Here is a 26,654-nt window from a genome sequence, read left to right on the forward strand (position 1 = left end):
TAGGAGCTGAAGGCCAACTCAGGTAAGGACCCTACCAAAGTTGAACCAACTTGGGAAGCTCAGGCAGCTGACCTTACTACAGAGGCAAAGGCAACAAAGATTGCTCGTCTCTCCGTCTCCATGCCTCATTATTCTACCACAGATAAGTTCCCTCACCTGTAGATGGAGAGATTATGCTTTTAAAAATGATTGAGTGCTTATTCAAAGTGAGCCTTTGTATGGAATTCTGCTGAAGACATAGCTATGACACTGTCTGGGGTTATTCACAAGGATATGAGATAATTATGTGATGTGTGTATGTGATTTCAAAAAAGGAAGAAGTTGGAGAGAATCCTGGAAATACTTATTTTAGACTTTTTGAAATGGGAAGAAAATTGCAGGAGCCAATAAGAGTGAAGATTGCAGAGAGAAGGGCTGGTTTACAACTCCAAATGTATCTAAGAAATTGAGGAGAAAGAGGATTGAAAAAAGTTACTAGCCTTGGAGGATGCAGGGTAACTCATGGCTTTTGACCACAGATCTTACCACTAAAGGTCAATTTCCTTTGACCACTGAGGTCATAGAGTTGATAAATTACGAGTGCAGACATATGGAAGTAGAACTTCACTCAATATATCACAGTTTGTCATACATTGTTATGACATTTTCACCTCTGCCATTCCCTGCCTCCTACCTTCCTGTCCCTAAGTATGTTTCATTCTCTTCCTATATACATTCTGGGCTCATTGCCACATTAGATCTCATTAATAACTGGACAAACAGATTATACATATCCTCAACACAGATTTGTGGAGAGAGGAGTAAATTGGATGATTGGAAACAGCAAAGCAGGGGAAGGTGGGATTGATTTTTACTTCTCACTGACTCTTGGTTCTTGAGCCCTTAAAGAACCTACATAGATTTCTTCCTGTTTGACTTATTAAGCCCCTGTAATACACAGAGGAGGAGGGAAGGAGGATTAGCACCATAGAAAAGTAGGTCCATTAAATATTAAGCTGTACAACAGAAATAGGCTCATCAATAGAGAATTGGTCATTGGCAGGGGTTGGCGAAGTAGGTGAAGGGGATTAAGAGGTACAGACTTTTACTTTTACAATAAAGTCGTAGAGATGAAAAGTGCATCATAGGGAGTATAGTCAATTATACTGCCAATAACTTTGTATGGTGACCGATGGTAATCACACTTACCGTGGTGAGCATTTCATAATGTATATAATTGCAGATCACTGTTGTATACCTACAACTAATAGTGTTGTATGTCAACTATACTTCAACAAAAAAAATTATTAAGCTGTAAAATGAATTGGTGACAACAAATTGAAACACTAACACTGATAACAAAGTTTAAATATGAACTACTTCTTCAAACTCAGAAAGTTCTGATACAGCATTAATATTAGCTACCATTTTATTTTAATTAAGGACAAATCCTTTGAGTGTTATGCATGGCCTTTGTTTTCTGCGAGTGAAAAAGGTAGCAGCTATGCTTGAGAACATAGGTTGGAGGAGACTATATTGTTTTTCCTTATTTTGTTTTCATAATTGGGAGCAGTATGGCGTTTGGGTAGATTATGCACGTTAGTCAGAGTCTTCAGAATGCTGTTGGTCTTTCGGGTAACATGAGGTGGTAGTTAAAGTTACATCTTCTTGGTATGTAGTTGAGCAAATTGAAATGTTTTTCTGAACATCTTGTTCTGAGTTTATATCGGATGTAGAGGTGAAATGTGTGTCTTGCACTGAGCTTTGGCAGGAGGAACAATTACAATCTGGCTTTTTGTCTTCCATCTGCAGGTTGTATAGGTTTTGGCTCTCACTTTTCATGTCTTCTGATTTGTTGTCTGTTTGCATGGTGTTTGTATGCATATCTTCTTTTTGGATATCTGTGTATTTAAGGTCTTGTTGGTGCTTATCTTGATACTGACTGTCTTGAAATGGAATGCTCTGTAATTGTTGAGGTCGAGTTATGGCATGCACAGCTTGGACATCTTGGTGTAGAGCCTTCTGCTTTAGGGATTCTTTTTCTAATAGATCTTGGGTTTGCTGGATTTGAGATTCCCACTTTAGGGAATGAGGCATTTCTAATTGCATTTCCTGCACTTTCCAGTCTTTGCTTCTCCAGCCTTGAGCTTTCCAATCTTGGGATTGTTGGCCTGAAAATTGCCAGCCTTGGTGTTCCTGGATTTGGAGTTGCCCATCTTGATGTGGCTGCTTTAGAGATTTCTCCTCTTGGACCTGCAGGTCTTCAGTTTGCTGGTATTTGCTTTGTTTCTTGATGGCTTGCCCCTTATAAACCTGTAGAGCTTTATCTTGTCTTTCTTTGTGTTGTCTCATTGGAGATTGCTTCTCTCCATCCTGTTGATCTTCACCTTGCCTTTGTAATTGTTCCCATTGGACCACCTGGACCTCAGCTTGCTGATCTAGGTGTTGCTGTCTGTCTTGCTTAACTTGGATTTGCTTATCTATAGAGTGCCTCTTTGGAGATAGCCAATCCTTGATGTGCTGGTCTAGGGATTTCCTTTTTAGGGATTGTTGGCCTTGAATTTGCTGGTCTGAGGCTTTCTGTTTTGGAGATTGCAAGCTTTTGTTTTGTTGCTCTAAATTAGGTGACTTTAGAGATTGCAAATTTTCATTTTGCCAGTCTAGGGATTGCCACTTTGAGGATTTCCTGCTATGGAAGTCCTCCTTAGATTTCCATTCTTGGGTCAGTAACTTGACTTCTGATTGCATATCTTGATATGCTGCTTGCATATATTGTTGGTTTTGTTGTTGAAGCTCTAAGGACTGCTGATTTAGGCGTTGTATATTAGAGGACTGTGCAGCATGGAATGTTGGGGCTTCAAATAGCATGACTTGTGTAGGCAGAGTTTGTATCTGGGAAAGCAGATTTTGGTTAGGTATGTCTTGGGGTGGTAGATGTGGGGATAGCATGTTTTGATATGGTATGTTCTGGGATGATATGTCTTGATAAGGAGAATTTTGATGTGCAATGCCTAGGGATTGTTGGTCTTCGGATGATATGTCTTGGTATGGCATGTCTTCTGATGTTAGGCCATGAGGCTGCATGAAATGAGGTTTTGGGGCTTCAGATACTAGGACTTGGGCTGGCAAAGCTTGGGATGGAAAGTCTTTAGGTGATAACTGTTGGGGCTTTTTTACAGAATAGGATGGAAAAACTTGGGATGGCAAAGCTTGGGACTGCTGCAGTTGGGTTTGTTTTTTTGCGAGTTGTGTGATAGCAGATTTTAGATCTTCATCTTTTATTTGTGTAGTAGGCAGAATATTTTCCGTGGGCTTTTTCTTTGATGCAGGAGGAAAAAGTTTCAGTTTAGTTTCTTCCTCATAAAGTTGTGAAAGTGGAGGGATACTTTTCCGTTGTTCATCTAGCACAGACTCAGAAGATGTATAATAAGTATTGCTACCTCTCCTCCTTGAATATCGAAAGGTTAAAGGATTTTTTGAGATTCTTAACTTGAAGAAAGTATAACCTCCAATGAAAACAGGCTGTGTGTTTGATATTGAATCATTAGTAGAAGACTGTTCGTGAAACTCAAATTGTATTGCAGCATTTTCTTCAGGGGCAGATAATGAACTATCTTGAGTAACATCCGAAGGCAAGAAAAATACAATCTATAAAACCAAGGGGTAGGGGAAACATTAATGTAACAATCAACTTTTGATATTCTTTTCTTCTTGTATTCCCAAGTGATTTTTCATCTCTGCCTTAAGATAGTAGATAGAACATAATACCTACACAAGGAGTCAGAAAACAAATATAACTACTAGCACTGGCTTTGCCATCAACTCATTGGTTTTATTTTGGACAAGTCATCACCTACTATTATCTCAAATATTGAAAAGGGGAATTTGATTGTCTGAAGTATTCTTCCCATACTTAATATTATAAAGCTTCTCAGAAATTTAAAATTATCCACTCAGTATTCATATATTCAAGGTTTTTTTTAAAGATTTATTTATTTATTTCACTGAGAGAGTGAGTACAGAAGAGAGGGGGAGAGGAGAGAGGAACAGAAGGAGAGAGAGAGAGAGAGGCTCAGTCAGACTCCATTCTGAGTGTGGAGCCTCAGGGCTCAATCTCACAACCCTGAGATCACACCTGAGCTGAAAGCAAGAGTCCATTATTTAACTATGTCACCCAGGTGCCCCCATATATTCAGTTTTATGATTTACTGTTGACCTACTAGATGAACTAGATACTGGAGATAAAAAAAATATTAGACGTGGGTTTTGCCTATAAGGTGCTCACAATGATAGGTAACCACGATATAAAGAGATGGCAATACAATTTAGCAAATGCTCTTATAGAATAGGTATTAAGCTCTTTGTGGGAATGTAGAGGATCATCAGATTTTGAGGACCATGAAATGTTTCATTGAGGAGTAATAGCTGATGGTTGAGTAGGAATTCCTTATCCAAAAAGGTCAGATGAAGTAGATAGGAGTTGAAATCCAGGTAGAAATAAACAATGGGCACCAAAACACAAGGTTATGATGCAGTATTATGTGACGAGAGGGTAAGCAGTTAGACATTGCTAGATGGTGTGCTAGGCGCTATAAATTGAATGCTTGTGTCACTCCAGATTTATATGTTGAAACCTAATCTCCAATGTGATGGTATTTAGAGGTAGGCTCTTTGGGAAGGAGTTAGATTATGGGGCTGGGTCTTCTGTAAATAGAATTCGTGCTTTTATAAAGGGACTTCAAAGAGCTCACTTGCCCCTTACTCCAAGCAAGGACACAGTGAGACTAACAACTATGAACCAGGGCTCTGAATCTGCCAGGACCTAATATTGGACTTCCAGCTTTCAGAACTATGAGTAATAAATCTTTGTTGTTTAAGCCACTCTATCTGTGGTATAGCAGTACAAATAGACTAAGACACAAATCAATACCAAGAAGTGGGAGTGCTGCTGTAACAAATACCTAAAAATGTAGAAGTAGATATAGAACTGGGTGATGTTTGGAGTCTGGCAGACCTTGGAGGTGCTTGCTAGAAAAAGCTTATCTTGCTGTGAATGGAGCATTAAGGGCTGTCGTGGTGAGGGTCCAGGAAGATAAAAGCCATAGGTAAAGTATAAAGTCTCGGTCTTCTTCTTCTTTTTTTTTTTTTTTTCAAACCCTTGTGTCGAGGGCTAAGTCTCGGTCTTCTTAAAGAATACCTAAGTACTCCTGAACAAAATGTTGGTGGAAATATGAAAGATAAAGGTGATTCTGCTGAGGTCTCAGACAGAAATGAGGAATAGGTTATTGGAAGCTGGAAGAAAAGTGATCTTGGCTATAAAGTGCCAAAGAACTCGGCCAAATTGTATTTGTGTTCTGGTGTTAATGGAAGGTAAAACGTGCAATAGTGAATGAAATGATGAAACTTCATGTAGTAAATGATATTATTAATAATTAACAATAAGTATTTTATAAAATTTAGCCAAAGCTATTTCTAAACAGTGTTGAAAGTGAGGGTTGGCTCCTTCAGGCAGCTAATAGTAAAATGTGAGAAGAGAGAAATTACTTAAAAATGGAATTCTCTAGCAAAAAGGAAGCAGGACTTGATGGTTTGGAAGATTCCCAGTCTACCCACATTGCTAAAAATGAGAACACTAAGACTATGAGGCTTAATTTTTGCCTGATGAGGAAATTGGTATAGATCAGCCGTCTCAATAGAAGCCAGAACCTATTCTCCAAAACAATGGAAGAACGACACCGAAGGTGATTCAGAGTGTATCAGGGCTGCCACTCCTACCATGGGCCCAGAGTAAAGGGCCCTGGAAGAAGGATGGTTTCTAAGGGTAGGACCACCTCTCTGGTTTCCAGCTGAGCCAGAATGCCTCACCTTGGGGGCGCAGAGCTGTGCCAGTGTTGAGAACTGCTGCATGGGTTGCAACCAGCTGAGCCATGGGATTGCGACCACATCCACTGAGATTTCAAAAGACGGGACTGCCTGACAGAGCCGTGGGCTTGGGATTCCAGCCTGCAAGGACTATACGGCCCAGTCAGAGAGCTGCTGCAGGGGGCAGAGCTCAGGGGGAGAATGACTGTGGGGCCTTCCTGCTCACCCATGAGGGTGATGTCACCTCCACAGTGAGCTTGGAAGTCAGAGCGTCTAGCTAAAGAGAATTATTCCTGAGCCTTAAGGTTTGTTTACTCTGTTAGGTATCAGACTTACTTGGGACATGAATTTTCTTTTCTCCTATTTCTCCCTTTTGGAAGAATACACCATAGCATTTTGGAAGTTTGGTGTCATAACATGTTTGGTTTCATAGATTCACAACTAAAGGAGAATGGATCATACGTTGAGTCTCACCGTATCTGATCTAGATGATATTTAGATGAGATTTTGGACTTGACTTTAAAGTTAATGCTAAAACAAGATAAGACTTTTGGGGCAATTGGGATGTAAATAATATATTTTTCATATGAAAAGGACTGGAATTTGGGGAGCAGGAATGGATGGAATATTATAGATTGAATTTGTTCCCCCTAAATTCATAAAACTTAATCCCCAGAGTGATGGTATTTGGAGGTGGGGGTCTTTGGGAGGTGATTAGATCATGAGGGTGAAGCCTTTATGAACGGAATTAATACTTTTATAGAAAGAAACCCAGATAGCACCCTTTCCCTTCCCTCCATCTGAAGACACAGTGAGAAGATGGCATCTATGAACCAAGAAGTGGGTGCTCACCAGGCTCTGAATCTACTAGCACTCTGATCTTGGACTTCCAGCCTCCAGAACTCTGAGAAATTTTTGTTGCTTGAGCCACCTAGTCCATGGTATTTTTGTTACAGCAGCATGAATATATCAGGACACTAGGGCAGGAAATTTGCGCTTTCCTCTACAGACAAGTGAGATCTATGGAAGTTTTTTAAGCAACTAAATGACAGCATCTGATACCACCTTTAGCCAATGCTTCCAGTTCTTCAGTTTTGTTTTTATTTTTTGTTTGTTTGTTTTGTTTTTGAGAAAGGCTGTCATTACAGACCTATCTACTTAGTTTTGTCGGCCTATGTTCTTTCTTAGGTCATCCATAGAGTAAGAAGAGACTACTTGTTCTGTTCGATGAAGTGATTGGCACTCTGGGTGATTAAATAACCTAATTGTGACTACCTATTTGATTGATGGCTGGCCTAAAATGAGTCTCCGTGTTCTCTTATACTACACATTGTCATTCTCCACCTTCTAATTTGTTTTCACATCTATGTTTTATTGCCTTTGAAAGACTATTTATGCAAAGATTAATAGCACTGTAGGGGATATTTCTGCATTTTTACTCATCCTCAAACATTCGTTTCATTTGAATAGTATTTTTTTTCATTTGTAAAAAGAAAGATTTGAAGGCATGAATTATAATTTCTTTAACTTTATTTAAGACTTTAAGTGTATAACTTTAAATGTACTCATCAGTGATTACCAGATGCTAGACAAGGTTCCAAAGTCATCTCAAATAATAGTTATAATATCCTTATGAGATTATTAACCTTGTTTTATGACTCAGAGAACTGAGGTTTCAGTCAGTGTCACAGAGCTATTACTTGTGAAGCTAGGGGTCATACATTGCAGTTGAATTCTAGATCCTGTGCTTTTCTCTCTAATATATTTAATTTCTAATACATGCTTCTTTATAATAACCACTTCAGTTACACTTTACTCCAGGATGGCAATGACTGAAGACTATATAAAATAATGCCTTGGGCATTGTGGTTGGCACAGAGAAGTTACTCGGTAAATATTAAGAGTTCACTTTCCCTTTCCTTTTCTTGAGATCAGGGTGCATATTACATAGTACCTTTGCATTCCCTGTTATACTTTGCACATTACTATGCCATTAAAAAACCCTTTTTGTGGAATTAAATTGAATAGTTATTCAGCGTAACTCATTTTAATATTGCTCGTAAAGAGTTTCATACTCTTCTGTGTTGTATCAAGAAAAGAACAGTATGCCAAATACCTGGGCTCAGATGAAATAATAAAAGTGTAAGCATGAGATGAAAAATTATAAAAATTGATATTCATTCATGATAAAAAAGTTTCTTTACAAATGAGGATAAATTTAGTCTATGAAAACCCTATAGGTAATATCATAATTAAGGGTAAAATATAAACCTTTTCAATCTATGGTTGGGAATTAGAAAAGATTGTTGTTGAAAACCAACAAAGTTGCAAGATTTATACTATCTGATTTTAAGGATTATTATTCTAGGGGAGCCTCAGGGAAGAAAGCAGAATAGGAAACTCCTGGAATTAATGTATTCATCCAGACAACAAATGTATTGGCAGAAACACTCTGAAATAACTATTTTGCAACTCTGGAGTCTATGTGAACACTTGCAACTTCCAGGGGAAAACTTGGCTGGTAAATTCATGCGTTATGTAAGTCAATTTAAGCCTTCAGCATCAGAGTGACTACTTATCTCCCACTCTGAGCCTTTGACAGGCAGCTGGGGGATGGCAACCTATATTTCAGGAGCCTTGGTGGCCAATTAGGATCATGTCTTCCAAATATCAGGTTTCTGTGTTTTAATTGCAGATTGCTGCTTCTAATCACTGATGTGTAGGTGCAGAGGCTAGATTCCATTATTTCAACACATCCTAACTGAAATAGCTCTATAGGAAATTACTCAACTTCCACTATTTTCTTTTTGATTTTTTAAAATTTATTTTATTTTCTTGATATTTAGAAACAATGGTATTTATGGGAGAACGTAGAAACCCACTATGCATGCCCAGGAAAATATGCAGGCTCAGAAAAGACCTGAGAAGTCCTGAAGCTTATCTCTGGCATAGAGATGCTCTACACCAATAAAAACAAACAAACAAAAACCACCAAAAGCCCTAAGGCAGATGGATAATCTAATTTCCAGAGTTAACACAGTATAAGGCTCAAATGTTGACTTTTACCAAGGTATACAAAGAATCAGGAAAGTTTGGCCTATTCAGTGGAAGAAAATTAAGGAACACAAACATACCCAAGAAAGCTCAGACTTCATGTTTACTAGACAAAGACTTTAAATCAACTATATTAAGGATGCTAAAAGAGCTAAAGAAAGTCATGGGCAAATATAGGAAAATGATGTATGAACAAAATGAGAATATCAGTAAAGAGATATAAATTATAAAACAGAACCCAAAGGAATTTCTGGAGATGAAAAGTACAATTAAATATACACTAGAGGGGTTCCAAAGCAGATATGAGCAGTCAGAAGAACTAATCAAGAAACCTAAAGATAGAACAGTTGAAATTATTAAGTTTGAGGAACAGAAAAATAATTTAAAAACATGAATAGAGTCTATGTGACCCACAATAAGGCATTTAGAAAATAAATAAAAAATGGTAGAAGTAAGTTCATCTTTATTAGTATTTACTTTAAATATAGAAGGTTTAAGCTCTCCAATCAAGAGACGAAGATTGGCTGGATGGATAAAAACAAGACAAAAATAGTTCAGTTTTGTACTGTGTACAAGAGACTGTAGATTCAAAAACACAAAGAAATTGAAAGTGAAATTATTGAAAAAATAATTCCATGTAAAAACAACCAAGAGAACGCTTGGGGAGGGGGCTATATCAGATAAACTTTAAACCAAAAAAAGATTATAGGAGACAAAGAAATACTTTATATATTAATGAAAGTTTTGATAGAACATGAAGATATAACAATTATAAACATTCACACATCTGATAACAGATCCTCAAAATATATGAAGCAAAATTGATATAGTGGAAAAATAGTTAGTTCTACAAGAATAGTTGGAGGCTTCAATACCTTACTTTCAAAAAGGGTAGAATGACCACACAGATGATAAGTAAAGAAACAGAGGGATAACCAACACAGTAAACCAATTAGACTTGACAGACATACACTGAACACTCCAACCAACAAAAGCAAAAAGCACATTCATTCATCTTAAGTGCATGCGGGACATTCTTCAGGAGAGACTACATATTATGCCACAAAACAAGTTTCAATAGATTTGAAAGATACCATGCAAAATATCTTTTCTGGCCATACCTGGATAAAAATAGAAACTAATAATACAAGGAAAGCTGAAAAATTGACAAATATGTGGAAATTAAACAGCATATTCTTAAACAACCAGCAAGCCAAAAAAGAAATAAAAAAAGAATTTAGAAAATACTTTGATATTGAAGAAAACAAAAATAGCATACTGAAACTTACGGCATGCAGCAAAGGCTTTGTTAAGAGGGAAATATATAGCTGTAAATGCCTATATTTGAAAAGAAGATCTCAAATCAGTACCCTAACTGTATATGGAATCAGGACAAGTAAAACAAACTAACCCAAAGCTAGAAGAAGGAAGAAAATAATAAATATTAGTGATAAAATATAGAATAGAAAAACAATAGAGAGAATCATTGAAACCAGATATTGGTTCTTTGAGAAGATCAACAAAATCAACAAACTTATGGCTGGATTGAAAAAAGAAAAAAAGTAAAGAAGATACAGCAAATAACTAAAATAAGAGATGAAAATGAGGAGGCACTCAGCTGGTTAAGCATCTGCCTTCACCTCAGGTCATGATCTCAGGGTCCTGGAATTGAGTCCCATGTCTGGGCTCCCTTCTCAACAAGGAGTCTTCTTGCCCATTTTCCTACCCTCTGCCCTGCTTCTGCACCTGCTCTCTCTCTCTCTCAAATAAATAAAAATAAAATCTGAAAAAAAAATGGAAGTGAGGACATTGCTATATTATTACAGAGATTAAAAGGATATAAAAATATTAAGAATAGTATGCCCATAAATTAGATATTCTACAAGAAATGAACAAATTACTTGAAGCACACAAAATATCTTCACTGACTCAAAAAGAAACATAAAAAAATCCCTCTTGGATCAGATAGATTAACTGGTGAATTTTATTAAAGATTTAATGAAGAATTAATACCATTCATTCTCTTAACTCCTCCAAAAAATTGAAGAGAAGGGAAAATTTTTCAATTCATTCTATGAAGCTGACATTACCCTGATACTAAAGCTAGATAAAGACATTGCAAGAATAGAAAATTATCAATATCTGGGATCCCTGGGTGGCTCAGCGGTTTAGCGCCTGTCTTCGGCACAGGGAGTGATCCTGGAGTCCTGGGATCGAGTCCCACATCAGGTTCACTTCATGGGACCTGCTTCTCCCTCTGCCTGTGTCTCTGCCTCTCTCTCTCTCTCTCTCTCTCTCATGAATAAATAAATATTTAAAAAGAAAAGAAAATTATTAATATCTCTTGTCAAACATTTTCAGCAAAACATCAGTAAGTCAAATGTAGCAATATATCAAAAGGATTATTCATAATGACCAAATGAGACTTATGCCACATGTACAAAAATGGTTCAATATGAAAAAAATCAATAAATGTCACATTAATATAATGTAGGGGGAAAATCCACATGATCATCTCACTAGGAGAAGAAAAGGCATTTAACAAAATCCAATACCTATAAATGATAAAAAAAAGAAAACTCTCAGAAAATTAAGAATAGAGAGAAAATTCCTCAATGTGATAAATATACAACCAACATAATACTAAATGGTGAATGACTGAAATGTTTCCCCCTAAAATCAAGATTCAGACAAGAACGCCTGATTTCACCACTGTTACACAACACGGTAGTGGAAGCTGTACATATTATTGCTAAACAAAAAGAAGTAAAAGTCATCCAAAATGGAAGTGAGGGGATCCCTGGGTGGCGCAGCGGTTTGGCGCCTGCCTTTGGCCCAGGGCGTGATCCTGGAGACCCGGGATCGAATCCCACGTCGGGCTCCCTGCATGGAGCCTGCTTCTCCCTCTGCCTGTGTCTCTGCCTCATTCTCTCTCTCTCTCTGTGACTATCACAAATAAATAAATAAATAATTATTTAAAAAAAAAAAAAACAAAAAACAAAATGGAAGTGAATAGGTAAAGCTATCACTTTTCATAGATGCCATGATCCTATATAGGGAACATGACAAAGAAATGACAAGAAAGCTCAAATAAATTCAGCGAAGTACAACATACAAGACCAACACGTGATAATCAGTTGTGTTCCTGTATACCAGCCATTAGCATTCTGAAAAGAAAAGAAAATTCAGAAAACAATTCTATTTACAATACCATCTAAAATAATTAAATACTGAGGGATAAATATAACCAAGGAGATGAAAGATTTCTGTGCTGAAAGCTGCAAAATATTGTTGAAAATAATTAAAGTAGGTCTAAATAAATGGAAAGGCATCCTGTGTTCATCATAGGAACATTTGACATTGTTAAGATGCTAACACTACCCAAAGCTATCTACAGCTTAAATGCAATTCTTATTAAAATTCCAACAGCCTTTTTCTCAAAAATGGCAAAACCATTTCTCAAGTTCATATGGAATTCCAGAGGGCCCAAAAGATCAAAAAAATATATCTTAAAAAAAGAAGAACGATGTTGAAAGAATCACACTTCCCAACTTTGAAATTTAATAAAAAACTATAGTAATTAAGTAAGTATAGTATTGACATAAAGGCAGATATATGGACTAATGTATTCAAAATAAACTAATGTAAATAGACTAATGTGGTCCAGAAATAAACCCTCATATGTATGGTCAATTGATTTTTTTAAAATTTATTTATTTTAGAGAGAGTGAGCAAGGGGCAAAGGGAGATGGAGAGAGAATTCCAAGCAGACTCTGCCCCAAGCACAGAGCTCAGTTCCACAACCCTGAGATCACTACCTGAGCCAAAATCAATAGCCAGATGCTCTACTGACTGTACTACACAGGCACCCTCAGAGATTAGAACAGATATTTCTATACCAGTGTTCCTAGCAGCATTATTCACAATAGCCAAAGGGTGAAAAAAAGCTGTGTCCATCAACAGATGAATGACGAGGCAAAATGTGGAATATACACAAAATGGACTACTGTTTATCTATAAAAAGAATGAAATTTTGATAAATAAATATGAATGAACCTGGAAAACATTATGTGTAGTCAAGTAAAACAGATACAGAAGAAAAAGTATTATATGATTCTACTTTTATGAATTATCTAGAATAATCAGTAGATAATGGAAAATAGATGTAGAGACATAAAATAGACTAGAAGTTACCAAGGGCTGGAAGGAGGAGGAAAAGGGAATTACATTTATGGCACAGAGTTTGTATGGGGATGATGAAAAGTTTTAAGCATAGATAGTGGTGATGATTACACATCATTATGAATATATTTAATGCCACTGGATCGTATACTGAACAAATGGCTAAAATGACAGATAGTATGTTATGAATATTTTACCATGATAAAAAAAAAAGATTACTACGCTAAAGCTGCAGAAATTAAGACAGTGTGGAATATGTGGAAGGACAGACCTACAGATCAATGAGACAAAATAGTGTCCAAGAGAAAACTATAAATAAGAGGTCAATTGATTTTCAACCAAGATGCCAAGGGGGAAAACGTTGCATTTTCAACAAATAGCATTGGCATAGCTGGATATCTTCATAGCAGGGGGTGCATGAACTTCTTACCTCACAGCTATATAATATGTAAAAGGTAACTTGAAATCTGTTACAGACTTAACACAAAAGCTAAAACTGTGAGACCTCTACAAGAAAGTAGAGAAGAAAATATTTGCAATCTTGGTGTAGGCAAAGCTTTGTTAGAACACAAAAAAGACTAACCATAAAAGAAAATAAACCATAGATTGGACTTCAACAAGTTTTTTACTTGAAAGAAACTGTTAAGAAAATGGAAAGGCAAACAAAGGCTGGAAAAAAATAGCAATACACATCTCTTAAAAAAAAAGAACTTATATTAAGAATCATTTAAAAAAAAAGAATCATTTAAGTTCTTGTAATATTAATGCATAATAATGCAGTAACTGTTGGCTAATGGTGGTAACTGACACCTTCCCCCCAAAAAAGATACCAAGGACAATAAAAGCAAAAATATCTCATTATCATTTGTCATCAAGGAGGTGAAAATTAAAATTACAATGAAATTCTACTATATGCCCGCTAGAAGAGCAAAAGTATTAATACAGCTGGCACGTGCAAGTGAGGGTGGTTATATAGAGCAGACTGGCAGGGGGACGAGCTATGTCTGAACAGAGGTGACCAGATAGCAGAGAGGGCAGGAAAAAGAAGCGTAGTTATCTCAAAGGGTGGAGTGAACCATCATGTTAAACTTCTCTCTCCCTGACCTCTCTCACCTTAGAAGCTGCAGTTCAGCATCTGAGAAAACTGCTCTGGCAACTAACAGGACTCCTTGCAGTGTCCCAGTGGGAACCCTTTCTTAGAACAACACTGAACGCACCTCATTGGAGTTTGTCCAGCACTTGCTTCTGAAGGAGACGATAGTCACAGCGATGCTGAGCTCTGCTATGCTGATGATCAGTAAGACTGACAAAATTCCCTGCAAATAATGAGGATAAATATATGGCATTTGGAATGAAAGCTCTATCATTTTAAAGATATAAGCCAAGGACTTCTTACACTGTAACACCAACAAGGGGAAATAACACATTTTAGAAGCTCCCATAGCCGTCAGTGATTGGACAATTTTCATCTTACCTCTTTTTTATAAGCAGAGATAACAAACGTCAATGCTTATGGGGATCAGGCAACCATCCCAAATGAGTGAACCAGTTAGGAGGGGAGATGATGGAGAATAAAGGTATTCCCAGAATGCATCCATTACTCAGTTCTGAGCAATAGTTGTCATGTGGGAACGTGGGCCCCGTGACGTATTTTCCTTTCCTAAGGAAGCAGGATGTGCATATTTTTAATGTGAAAATGGCTATTCGTTCACTTGTGGGAACCAAATAGGACAAAATGCAGGCTGGATATAGCCCACAGACTGCTGTTTTGCCCACTGTGCCTTAACGTAATAGTTAGATCAAAAAGCAGTGTAAGAAATAGCACGATGTCTAGAAAGCTTGGGCGGGGGAGACGGGAAGATCTGGGTGCACTCAGGTCACACGTAACCTGGTCAAGCAACTGAGTCTGTCTGAACCTTGGTTTCCCTGCAACATATCCAGAAGCTTGGATATTCCATTTGTTCATAAAACCAAAATGAAGTGTCTACCATAAAGTTGCCTCCTGGTCATTGTGAAACTTCTATCATAATAAGGAAGCAAACAGAGACAGATAAGTAGACAATTATTTACTTTGCTAAGTTGCATTAAGTGCTTTGAGAAAGTATTGGGAGCTACGCACTACTATAATGGGAGATCCAGACAGGCCAGCACTGGGAAAGGTAGAGGTGCAATCAGGAAGGATTCCCCAATGAAGTGAAGTTTAAACTAAGGTTCAAGAACAAGGAGGGGTTGTAATTGGGCAGGTGGAAAAGGGTAGGCACCAGACCGGGAACCGTTTGAAGCAAGAGACAGCTGGTCTGAAGGCCCTGGGCAGTGGGTATTTACCACATTAAGGAATTTGAGAAGGTGCCAGAAGTGTGGAGCGAGGAGGATAAAGACCTGAAACAATGTTGGAAAGGTAGAGAGGTAGTTGTTACAGGGTCTTGTAAACCTTTTAAGATTTGGGTCTTAATCCTGTTTCACAAGAAGCTATTGTGTAATGTGCTTAGATCTGCATTTTTGAATGATGGCTCTGGCAACAATGTAGACAGTGGATTGGTCTTTGAGACAGAGGTCCATTCAGGAGATGTCTAGAATCCACTGTTCTGGCTTAAAATAAATAAATAAATAAATAAATAAATAAATAAATAAATAAATAAATTAATTAATTAATTAATTTAAAAAAAAAGCTTATTTGTGACACTGGAATTTCACCAAGGAATCACGAGTCATACACGTGGAGTCTCGGAACAGATCCTCCCTGATTTTGTATGTAAACACTAATCCTGCAGTTCTCATCCACACAGTCAAAAATCTGGAGATTTAACCCTGTCAGTATACAGTTTCTTCCTGATACGTACTAACGTGTACAGCAGTGGTGGTCTGTCCACTAGAAAAAAGAGTGAAGGATTATGATGTTGTATGTCTTGGCCCAATTAGGACAGGACTGTGTTCCTCTCATAGTTTTTCTGGCTTTCCTTAGTAACTTTTTTTGAGACTGATTCTGGAGTTTATCTCAGAACATATGAGAGTGTCCTTATGCTTGCTTTTATGGATCATTGTCAGGATCAAATAAGATCTTGTGTCCAGGAACTGGTAGCTCTTTTCTCTTTCCTTCTTTATTAGGAAAGACAGTTTCCTGTGATTCTCTTTCACTCCCAAACAGGTCAAATCCCATTAAAGTTCGAGGACCAAAGCCTTCAAGATGTGGCTGACAGAAATAAAATGAAAGCCCAGGATTTACTTGAGGAAGTAAAGGGCAAGGCCTTTTGGAGGCATTGATATGTCAGCATAAAAGTGACAGCCACTGAATATTTACTAGATAAACACTAAAAATGACCCCTACAGTTTAGTTTCCTGGCTCATCTGCTGTGATGAATGAAATTGCTATATTGATGTAAAATGACTTATGTTATAAAATAACAAAAATACTTTATGAAGTAGCTCAAACACCTTCTCCTACTATATTCTATTTTTAGTATTAATTGGGTAAACTTTTTAAAGAAAGATTTGTTTATTTGAGAAAGAGAGAATGCATGCACATAAGCAGAGGAAGGGGCAGAGGGAGAGGGAGAAGCAGACTCCCCACTGAGCAGGGAGCCTGTCTCAGGGCTTGATCCCAGAACCCTGAGATCATGACCTGAGCCCAAGGCAGCCAGTTAACTGACTGGGCCACCCAGGTGCCCCAATTGGGTAAACTTTTCAGACCGTTTTGTTCTTTACTAATTCTGAAAAGGTAATATTCGATCCAAATCCAGGTCAATACTACTAGTAATAGCTAGAACCTATTGACTGTTTACACTGTGCCAGGCAGTATTATTCTAATTTAAGTAACTCTCATGACAACCCAATGCAGGACATATTCTTATCATCTTCATTTTCCACACAAAGAAAACAGGTTCGGAGAGCTTACAAGATCAGGATCAGATCCTGCATCATAGTACACTTTCCAATAGTTCAAATGCTAACTAACTTCCATTACTGGAATCAAAGTTAATGAATTGATGCATCATGATCCTAGTTCAAATCAGGTGGTATAGACTCACCGTACAGAGTAGGAGCACTTACATTGTAAAGAACTCTACCTATAACACAGATTCCTTCGAGGGAAGGCGTCTGGCAGTATTTGTGCTGATATCTGTAGCTGATAATGGTTAGAATAATCCCAGCCACTGCAACCAAGGAGCTGATAACATTCATGGCCGTGACACCTTGTCCCTAGAAAATAGTTTTAAAAATAATATTAAAATAAATAAAAATGAAATGAAACCAAAAATACCATGTAAGAAATTTGTAGTGCTTTTGTATTTCCAGATACCCCTCAGGGATGAATTACTCCATCAGGTCAGTATGCTTGAAAGGCATGATAAGTTAAATAGTGATTCACTGAAGTCAGAAGACAAACTAAGTTTTAGGATGAGCCAGTCAGCCAAGAAAGAGAATGAGTAGAGAAGAAGGAGTGCTCTATAGTTAGTGCTAAAAAAATTTTCATTTTATCCTAATGCACCATCTTTCATAATCTGCAAGCAAAATGGTATGTTAGGAAATATCTTCACCTTGTAATTAGACCTGAGTTTGAGTCCTAGTGAACTAGGACCTTGTAAGATAACTTAATCTCTTCGAATTTAAATTTCTACCTCAAAATTATTCCCAGTTAAAAACCATTGAGTTAGAGGAATATAGAATGGTTTCCAACAAGAAACTATTTCAGATTATTTGACCAGGGAAATGGGAACTAGTAGAAGGGTAAAGGTTAGTGGTGACATTGGCAAATAGGAATGACCGGAACTGCAAAACTTGATGTTTAAGGATATTCTTGAGATCCTTTACTACTAAAGGTTTCATACACAAAGACGATGTAAAGTAAATAGATTATCTTAAATTACATAGAAGTCACAAAAGTAACTTACCATACATTTTGCCTTGTCATTGATTCCTGTGAGGTATCCTGTAATAACATACTGTTAAGAAGAAAAGAGATAAAAGTCAACAGGTGATGTGTTTTTGACTCCCTTACAATATAATTTCCTTTGGAGGTTATATTGTAATCTGTACGTCTGCAAATCTCCTGGACCATGAAGTCTTTCAACCTGAGCATCAGGGAGGAAGAAGAGTAGGCACTGGCACCGATGCAAAATGAAATATCGTGCTAAGCATACTCAGCACTGAACAATAGGATCAGCTGAGAGAGGCAGGCCCCTCATTATGGTCCAAACGGTACCACTGAGATGTTTCTCCCAACTGGGCTCTAAATTGGAAGATAATTCTGGGCTCTGGGCCTGGTGGAGGGAAGGGAAGGGTGTTGGAGGTGTGGAAGGAGACTTTCTCAAGCAGAACACTCTAAAGGGTGATAAGAGGGCCTGCATCTCGGGGATCCCTGGGTGGTGCAGCGGTTTGGCGCCTGCCTTTGGCCCAGGGTGCGATCCTGGAGACCCGGGATCGAATCCCACAGTCGGGCTCCCGGTGCATGGAGCCTGCTTCTCCCTCTGCCTCTCTCTCTCTCTCTCTGTGACTATCATAAATAAATAAAAATTTTAAAAAAGAGGGCTTGCATCTAATATAATTATCTCAGCCACTTCTTTATCTGGGATATAGAGTCTAGTACAACTCAGGGAAGATGAGAACTCTGTCACCCAAAGTGGAGCCCTCTTACTTTTAATATTCTGGGCATAGAAACCTCTTGTAGGAATTGGTGTTGGACTTTGAGGACATCTGGATCTTGGTGTTCAGGGACCTCAAGGTGACAAGCAGAGATCAGAAAGTTACCTTTGATTCCTCCATTCACTTCATTGCCCACAATGGATCCCCACTGGATCAATTCTACCTCCAAATCACTCTCAAAGCTTTCTATCTCCACTGCCATTTCCATGCCTGGATTCTTGTAGCCTCCTCCCAACCAGCTGTCCCAGGTTTGCTGCTACCATCCTCGGGTTCAGTTACCACTCAGAAAAACCAATGATGTTTTAAAGATGACAGTCTTCAAATGTCACTCTCCTCTTTAAAGATTATCAGCAGGTTTTCTTTAATCTCATATTAAAATTCCATATTCTTGGGACACCTGAGTGGCTCAGGGGTTGAGCATCTGCATTTGACTCAGGGTGTGATCCCTGGGTCCTGGGGTCGAGTCCTTCATCGGGCTCCTGCAGAGACCCTTCTCCCTCCTCCCTCTGCCTGTGTCTCTGCTTCTCTCTCTCTCTCTCTCTCTCTCTCCCTCTCTCTCCTCTCTCGAATAAATAAATAAAATCTTAAAAAAATAAAAATTAAATAAAATTCCATATTGTTAATATGATTACAAAGGGCATGACCTGTTTGCAGTCTACATTTTTGGTTTCGTTTTGTAGCACTACCATAGATTCATTGGTCTTCTTTCTGTTGCTCTTTCCCACATCAAGCCTTTCACTTATGCTTTGCTTTTGTCAGGGCATGCTTTCCTTCCACTCCACCCAGTGAACACCTATGTGCAAAGCACTTCCCTGATCTCCAAGCCAGGTGAAATCTTCCTTAAATATTCACAGGGCATCTGGAACTTCTCTCTTATCGAGTGCAAGTAAAATAACACATCTGTGGAGGGGTTTTTGGTTTGTTTTGTTTTGTTTTGTTTTTTACTTTTCCACTTCTAGCCTCCCTATTATATGACAAACCCCATCTATTTCTAAGAAGAGCAATTCATTACTTCCCTCATTATGCTCAGTACCTGCAGCTCTACCAAAGATAGAGTACGGGCCTAGCAAATATCATTTTAGTGGAGAGTGGAGTTTTAAAGAGCGGTATGTGAGAATCTCACTAGAATTCATGCAAGTAGATCACACACAGTCACACTGGGGAAATTCTGTTGTGAAATGGGGAAGTGGGGCTTTGTCTTTTTGATTCTCTACAGTGCAGGATGTGTAGTATGAAAATTATAGTCATTATATTATTTATATTTGGAAAATGAAAACACTGCTAGTTGATTTTGAAATGCAGATTATAGAAAAGGTATGGCATGTTTGTATTTATCAAAAGAGATCTGGGTTTTTAATAGAGACAATAGCCTCATTTAGTTATTATTTCACTCATTTGTTCATTGAGTGATGAATTCATTTATATCTACTATGCAGCAGGCATGATTCTAGCTTCTAAACAATTAAAACAGATAGTATTCTTACCATCCTGAGAGGGTATGTTCTGGTGGGGGAAGGTGTATTGAGTCTCCCCTTAAATATTGTGGCAGAAGATTAGGAACCAAAGCTGTGGGGATTAGATACAAATAACACTCTACTAAGAATTATATGTATGGCTTCATAATTAACTCGATGAGTGGCATTCATAAAATTGTCTCTGGGAATAATAAGGGGATGAAACCATAATAATCATCTTTAGAATTCTTCTTAAGTTATGAGAGTCTATGATTCTATGAATGCTAGCTAGATATTCATAAGTTATTATCTATTCTTGAGATTAAACTACATGATACTAAACAACCAATGAGTCAATGAGGCAATCAAAGAAGATATTAAAAAAAAACATGTAGACAAATGAAAATGAAAACACATTGGTCCAAAATCTTTGGGATGCATTGAAAGCAGTTCTAAGAGGGAAATAATATAGTGATACAGGCCTACTTCAAGAAGAAAAAACTCAAATAATTTAACTTACATATAAAGGAACTAGAAAAAGAAAGAACAAACAAAGCCCAAGGTGAGTAGAGGAAGGAAATAATAAAAAGCATAGTACAAATAAATAGCATAGAGACTTTAAAAAATAGAAAAAAAATCGGTAAAACCAAGAACTGGTTCTTTGTACAGATAAACAAAACTGATAAGCTCTTAGCCAGATTTATCAAGAAAAAAAAAAGGAAAAGGACCCAAATAAATAAAATCAGAAATGAGAGAGGGGAAGTAACAACTGACACCACAGAAATACAAAGGATTATAAGAGAATATCATGAAAACTTTATGCCAAATAATTGGACTACGTATAAGAAATGAATAAATTCCTAAAAACATCCAATCTTACAAAACAGAATTAAGAAGAAATAGAAAATATGAACAGTCTGCTTACCAGTAACAAAATTGAATCAGTAATAAAAAATATTCTACTGTGGTGCCTGAGTGGCTCAGTTAGTTAAGCACCTGACTCTTGATTTTGGCTCAGGTCATGATCTCAGGTGAGATTGAGCCCCAGATTAGGCTCTGCAGTGTATGTGGAGCCTGCCTAAAATTCTCTCTCTCCCTCTGCCCCTCCCCACATGTGCTTGTCCTCTGTCTAAAACAAAAACAAAAACAAAACCAATCTATTCAAAAAGTGAAAGTCCAGGACCAGATGGATTCACAGGTGAAATCTACCAAACATTTAAATAGGTTAACATCTCTTTTTCTCAAAATATTCCAAAGAATAGAAGAGGAAATAAAGCTTCTAAAGATATTCTATAAGGCCAGAATTATCCTGACACCAAAACCAGACAAAGACACCACAAAAAAGGAAGACTACAGGCCAATATCCCTGATGAATATATTCAAAAATCCTCAACAAAACATTAGAAAGCTACATTCAACAATAACATTAAAAAGATAATTCACCATGATCAAGTGAGATTTATTGCAAGGGTGGTTCAATATTTGCAAATCAACATGATACATCACATCAAGAAAAAGAATGATAAAAATTATATGATCAATTTGATAAATGCAGAAAAAGCATTTGATAAAATTCAATATCCATTCATGATAAAAACATTCAACAAAGTGGGTTTAGAAGAACAAGCCAGAATATAATAAAGGCCATGTATGAAAAATCCATAACTAACATCATACTTAATGGTGAAAAACTGAGAAATTCTCTGCTAAGATCAGGAACAAGACAAGGATGTCCACTCTCACCACTTTTATTCAACATATTACTGGAAGTCCTAGCCACAGCAATCAGACAAGAAAAAGAAATAAGAGGCAACACTATTGCTAAAGAAGTCACTATTTGCAGATGACATGATATTATGCATAGAAAAATTTTAAAGACTCTAACAAAACACTACTAGATATAATAAATGAATTCAGTAAAGTTGCAGGATACAAAATTAATACCAAGAAATCAGTAGTGTTTCTATATACGAATACCAAAGTAGCAGAAAGAAAAGGAGACAACTCCATTTACAGTTGTACCAAAATGAATCAAATACCTAGAAATAAACTTAAACAGAGAGGTGAAAGACGTGTACTCTGAAAACTATGAAACATAGCTGAAAGAAATTTAAGATGACACAATAAATGGAAAGATAATTCCCATGTTCATGGATTGGAAGAATTAATATTGCTAAAATGTTAATACTGCCCAAAGCAATCTACAGATTCAATGCAATCTCTATCAAAATGTCAGCAGAATTTTTCACAGACCTAGAGCAAGTAGTACAGGAGTACTAAATTTGTATGGAACTACAAAAGACTCTGAGTAGCCAAATCAATCTTGGGAAAGAAAAACAAGCTGGAGGTGTCACAGTTCCAGATTTCAGGATATACTACAAAGTTGCAGTAATTAAAACAGTATGGTAGTAGCACAAAAATATAAACATAGATCATTAGATTAGAATAGAGAGCCCATAAATAAACCCATGATAATATGTTCAATTAATCTGTGACAAAGAAGATAAGAATATACAATGGGGAAAAGGCAGCCTCTTCAATGAATGAAGCTGGGAAAGCTAGAGAGCTACATGTAAAAAAGAATGAAACTGAACCACTTTCTCTGACACCATACACAAAAATAAACTCAAGATTAATCACACCTAAGCCTGAAACTATAAAAATATTAGAAAGGAACACAGGAAGTAATTTTTTTCTGGCTATAGAAACATTTTTCTGGATATGTCTTCTAAGACAGGGGAAACAAAAGTAAAAATAAATTACTGGGACTACCTCAAAATAAAAGCTTTTGCACAGTGAAGGAAACCATCAACAAAATTTTAAAAGACTACCTAATGGATGGGAGAAGGTATTAGCAAAAGATATGTCAAATAAGGGGTTAATCTCTCAAATATATAAAGAACTTCCACAATTCAACACCAAAAAACAAAACAAAACAAAAAGCCAATCTGATTAAAAATGGACAGAGGACCTGAATAGATGTTTTCCCAAAAAGGACATTCACATTGCCAACAGACACATGAAAAGATGCTCAACATTATTGATCACCAAGAAAATGCAAATCAAAACCACAATTGGTGTCTCCTTACATTTATAGATCAAAGAGAAATAACAAGTGTTGATGAGGATATGGAGAAAAAGGAACTCTCATGCAGTGTTGGTAGAAACGTAAATTAGTATTGCCACTGTGGAAAATAGTACAGAATTTCTTCAAAAAATTAAAAATAGAAAGACCATATGATCTAGTAATTCCACTACTTATTATTTACTTAAAGAAAACAAAAAAACCCCACTAATTGGAAGAATTATACGCACCCCTATGTTTATTGCAGCATTATTTACAATAGTCGAGATACAGAAGCAACCTAAGCGTCCATTGATAGACAGATAAGGAAGATGTGGTACATACAGGGGAATATAATATTACACTGCTATAAAAAGGATGAAATTGTGCCATTTGAGACAACATGGATGGAACTAGAAGGTATTATGCTAAATGAAATAAGTCAAACTGGAAAAGATGCCATGTGATTTCACTCATGTGGAATCTCAAAAAAAAATGAATAAACAGATTCAGACCTATAAATACAGAGAACGAAATGACAGTTACCAGAGGAGAGGGGGTTGGGGCTGGAGAAAAAGGGTGAAAGGGAGAGGGGCATACAGGCCTCCAGTTATGGAATGAATAAGTCATGCGAATAAATGGCACAGCGTGAAGCATACAGTCGCTCATACCTCAGTAGAGATGTCTGGCAACAGGTGGTAGCTACGTTTGTGGTGAGCACAGGATAATGTATAAACTTGTGAAATCAGTATGTTGTTCACCTGAAAGTAATGTAACATTGTGTGTCATCTGTACTCAAATAAAAATTGTTATCTACTCTTAATTCCATTTCCATATTTGCAAAGAAAAGAGTAGGACATTTGCCCGTCTGATCTCCCATTGGTGATAAGGAGCAAATGACTTATTCTACGCACAGGGCTTTGGGAACTTTTAAGCACTGTACACCTAGGAGAAGTTACCTCTGTGATGATGGTAGTGCAATGACTAAACGAGTCACTTCTCTGGCCACAGAAGGGACAATTTGGTTTCCTTGGGGACCATATTCATGGGATTCATTATGCCAGGACCTGGGGCAGTTCAAACCAGTCTTGACCATAATCTTGACCATAATTTCTCCAAAGCTCCTAACTGACAGTACTCACAATAAGTGCTCCCCAGAAGGGATATCCTGTGAGGAAAACGAGGGGAAACCTCTGGGAGAAATTGATGTAATTAAATGCAAATATACTTCCAACGCCCACAATGATCGATGCAAGCAGGATCTGGAGAGCCTGTGAGGAAAGAAATGGGTCCATGAGATCAGAAGTGCCCCAGCTCACTGGGCTCCTCCGGGTCCCTGGGCATACCACCTTGCTTACGTCACACCTCCCTCCACATGAATGCCTTTCCCTTCCACCTGCCAGCTGCCCTCAGATTTTCCGTTGTCTGTTTCCTCACCACACTCACCTGGTCCTTCAGGTTCATGACCCTCACTCTCATCCTTCGCTACTTACTGAATCCCCCGTATTACCAATTTCCCTTGCACCAGACAGATTTAAATATAAGCCTGGCCTACTTGTAAGCTCCTTGAGGACAGAGACTGCAAACTCTTCACCTTGCACGTTTTCCCGTCTATAGCTCCAGCATCCTCCTCCTGTCCCCAGTCCCCAGCACACACACATTTTCCGCACCCAGTGCATGCTTTTGGAGCCCACTTCTCTAAAAATTTGAAGTGTGCTGATCTAGAGTGAAGAGGGTGGGGTGAGTTCTCTTCTGCTCCTCAGACAGGAGCCTGTCTAGAGGTGACAGTAATCCACTGGGCTTATCAGGCTGTTAGGAGTCTGTACCGTGGTGCTCTTGCAGCGAGGGCAGCTCTTCTTGGAACAGAGCTTCTCTTCAAGCATTCTGGATTTTTCCCCATGCATTGACCACAGGTAGTGATTTTCTTCTTTTACAAAGGGTGGAGTCTGTGTACACAGCCCTCCTCTAGGTGCATGTATGACTGAAAATGTTTTGTCTAGTTTGTGGCTTACTATGAGCTTTGAATATAGTTTTCAAACAACTCCCAATGCCTGTGACAGCACAAAGGGGAAGTTTAACCTCTCCTTGAATGGCTTTTAGCTCCAAGGGAGGCGCCACCATGTCCTGAGGTCACCTTATCAATAAAATATTTGGAAAAATTATACCAGTTTCCTTCAACCTCTCTGATAGAATTCAAAGAGCAGTACTAACTCCTCATGAAAAGCCCTAGGATTGCCTCAGTGTTAGGAAGTTATAGTCAAACTGTGGAAAGAGCCCAGATGCTCCTCAACAGATGAATGGGTAGAGAAGATGTGATAAATACACAATGGAATACTACCCAGCGAAAAAGAATGACATCTTGACATTTGTAATGATATGCATGGAACTAGAGCAAAGCAAAATAAGTTAATCAGAGAAAGGCAATTATATGGTTTCACTCATATGTGGAATTTAAGAAACAAAACAGAGGAGCACAGGGGAAGGGGGGAAATAAAACAAGATGAAATCAGACAGGAAGACAAACCATGAGAGACTCTTAACTATAGGGAACAAACTGAGGGTTACTGGGGGGTGGGGGACGGGGCCACTGGGTAATGAGCATTAAGGAGGGCACGTGATGTGATGAACACTGGGTGTGATATGCAACTTACGATTAACTGAACTCTTCATCTGAAAATAATTTACTATATATGTTGGCTAATTGAATTTAAACAACAAAAATAAAGATGATAAATAAATAAATAAATAAATAAATAAATAAATAAATACTGTTTTTTTCCAGCATTAAATAAGCCTCCAGAAGCATTTCTAAGACATGCTTATAAATAAGACATTTACAAGGCAAACTGTGCATTTCTAAGCAGAACTTTTATTTCTCTTATTTATCAAAAACCAGGGAAATGGTAATATTTGCTATATATTGGTTCTTCTACTGAAGATCAAGGTTATTTGTACAAGCAAGTGACTTAGAAGTTTTTATGATTAGTCAAGAAGGAAACATTAAGATGAAAAGTGACAAAAAAAAAAAAAAAAAAAAAGAAGGGGAATCAAGTCCCTTCCTGAAAAAGCCTCCAGGCAGACACACCTGGAAAAAAACAGCTTCTTTTCTCCTTTCCAGGAAAACCCGCAGATGGGAGAGGACTTACCCCCAAGACTTTTGGCTCTCCCTTCAGGAAATCCAGCAGAGAGCTCTGAGGTCCATAGGGAAATGCAGTCAGTATTGTATCATTTGGTTGTATAGTGATGACATGGGCCGATCTTTTGACTTCAGATGATGACTCCATGATTCATTGGCAGAACTCTATTAAGAGTGAGTGAGTGAGTGAGTGATCGCTGCAGCCAAAACCATGGTCTTCCATCAGTCTTACATGGAGCAATGAACCTTCGTGGTTGCTCTCCTCGCTCCTAGAACCACAGAA

The 26,654-nt window shown here is 37.7% G+C and overlaps 1 protein-coding gene across 2 annotated transcripts; it reads right to left on the reverse strand.

Moving 5' to 3' along the window:
• Positions 1-1,390: 1,390 nt before the first annotated feature.
• On the reverse strand, positions 1,391-26,654 carry MS4A14 (membrane spanning 4-domains A14). 2 transcript variants are annotated; one of them, XM_077866108.1, is made up of 7 exons: positions 26,382-26,654; positions 24,378-24,506; positions 23,907-23,996; positions 17,967-18,017; positions 17,125-17,274; positions 14,295-14,393; positions 1,391-3,627 (listed from the first exon to the last, which is right to left on the reverse strand). In XM_077866108.1, exons 1-7 carry the CDS (start codon positions 26,517-26,519, stop codon positions 1,579-1,581), a joined length of 2,706 nt encoding a protein of 901 aa, XP_077722234.1. In that variant the 5' UTR covers positions 26,520-26,654; the 3' UTR covers positions 1,391-1,578. The 2 variants fall into 2 exon arrangements, with proteins under 2 accessions (XP_077722234.1, XP_077722235.1); XM_077866109.1 differs by lacking the exon at positions 23,907-23,996.

This window comes from Canis aureus, chromosome 23 (genome assembly GCF_053574225.1).
Source record: "Canis aureus isolate CA01 chromosome 23, VMU_Caureus_v.1.0, whole genome shotgun sequence".
Lineage (NCBI taxonomy): Eukaryota > Metazoa > Chordata > Mammalia > Carnivora > Canidae > Canis > Canis aureus.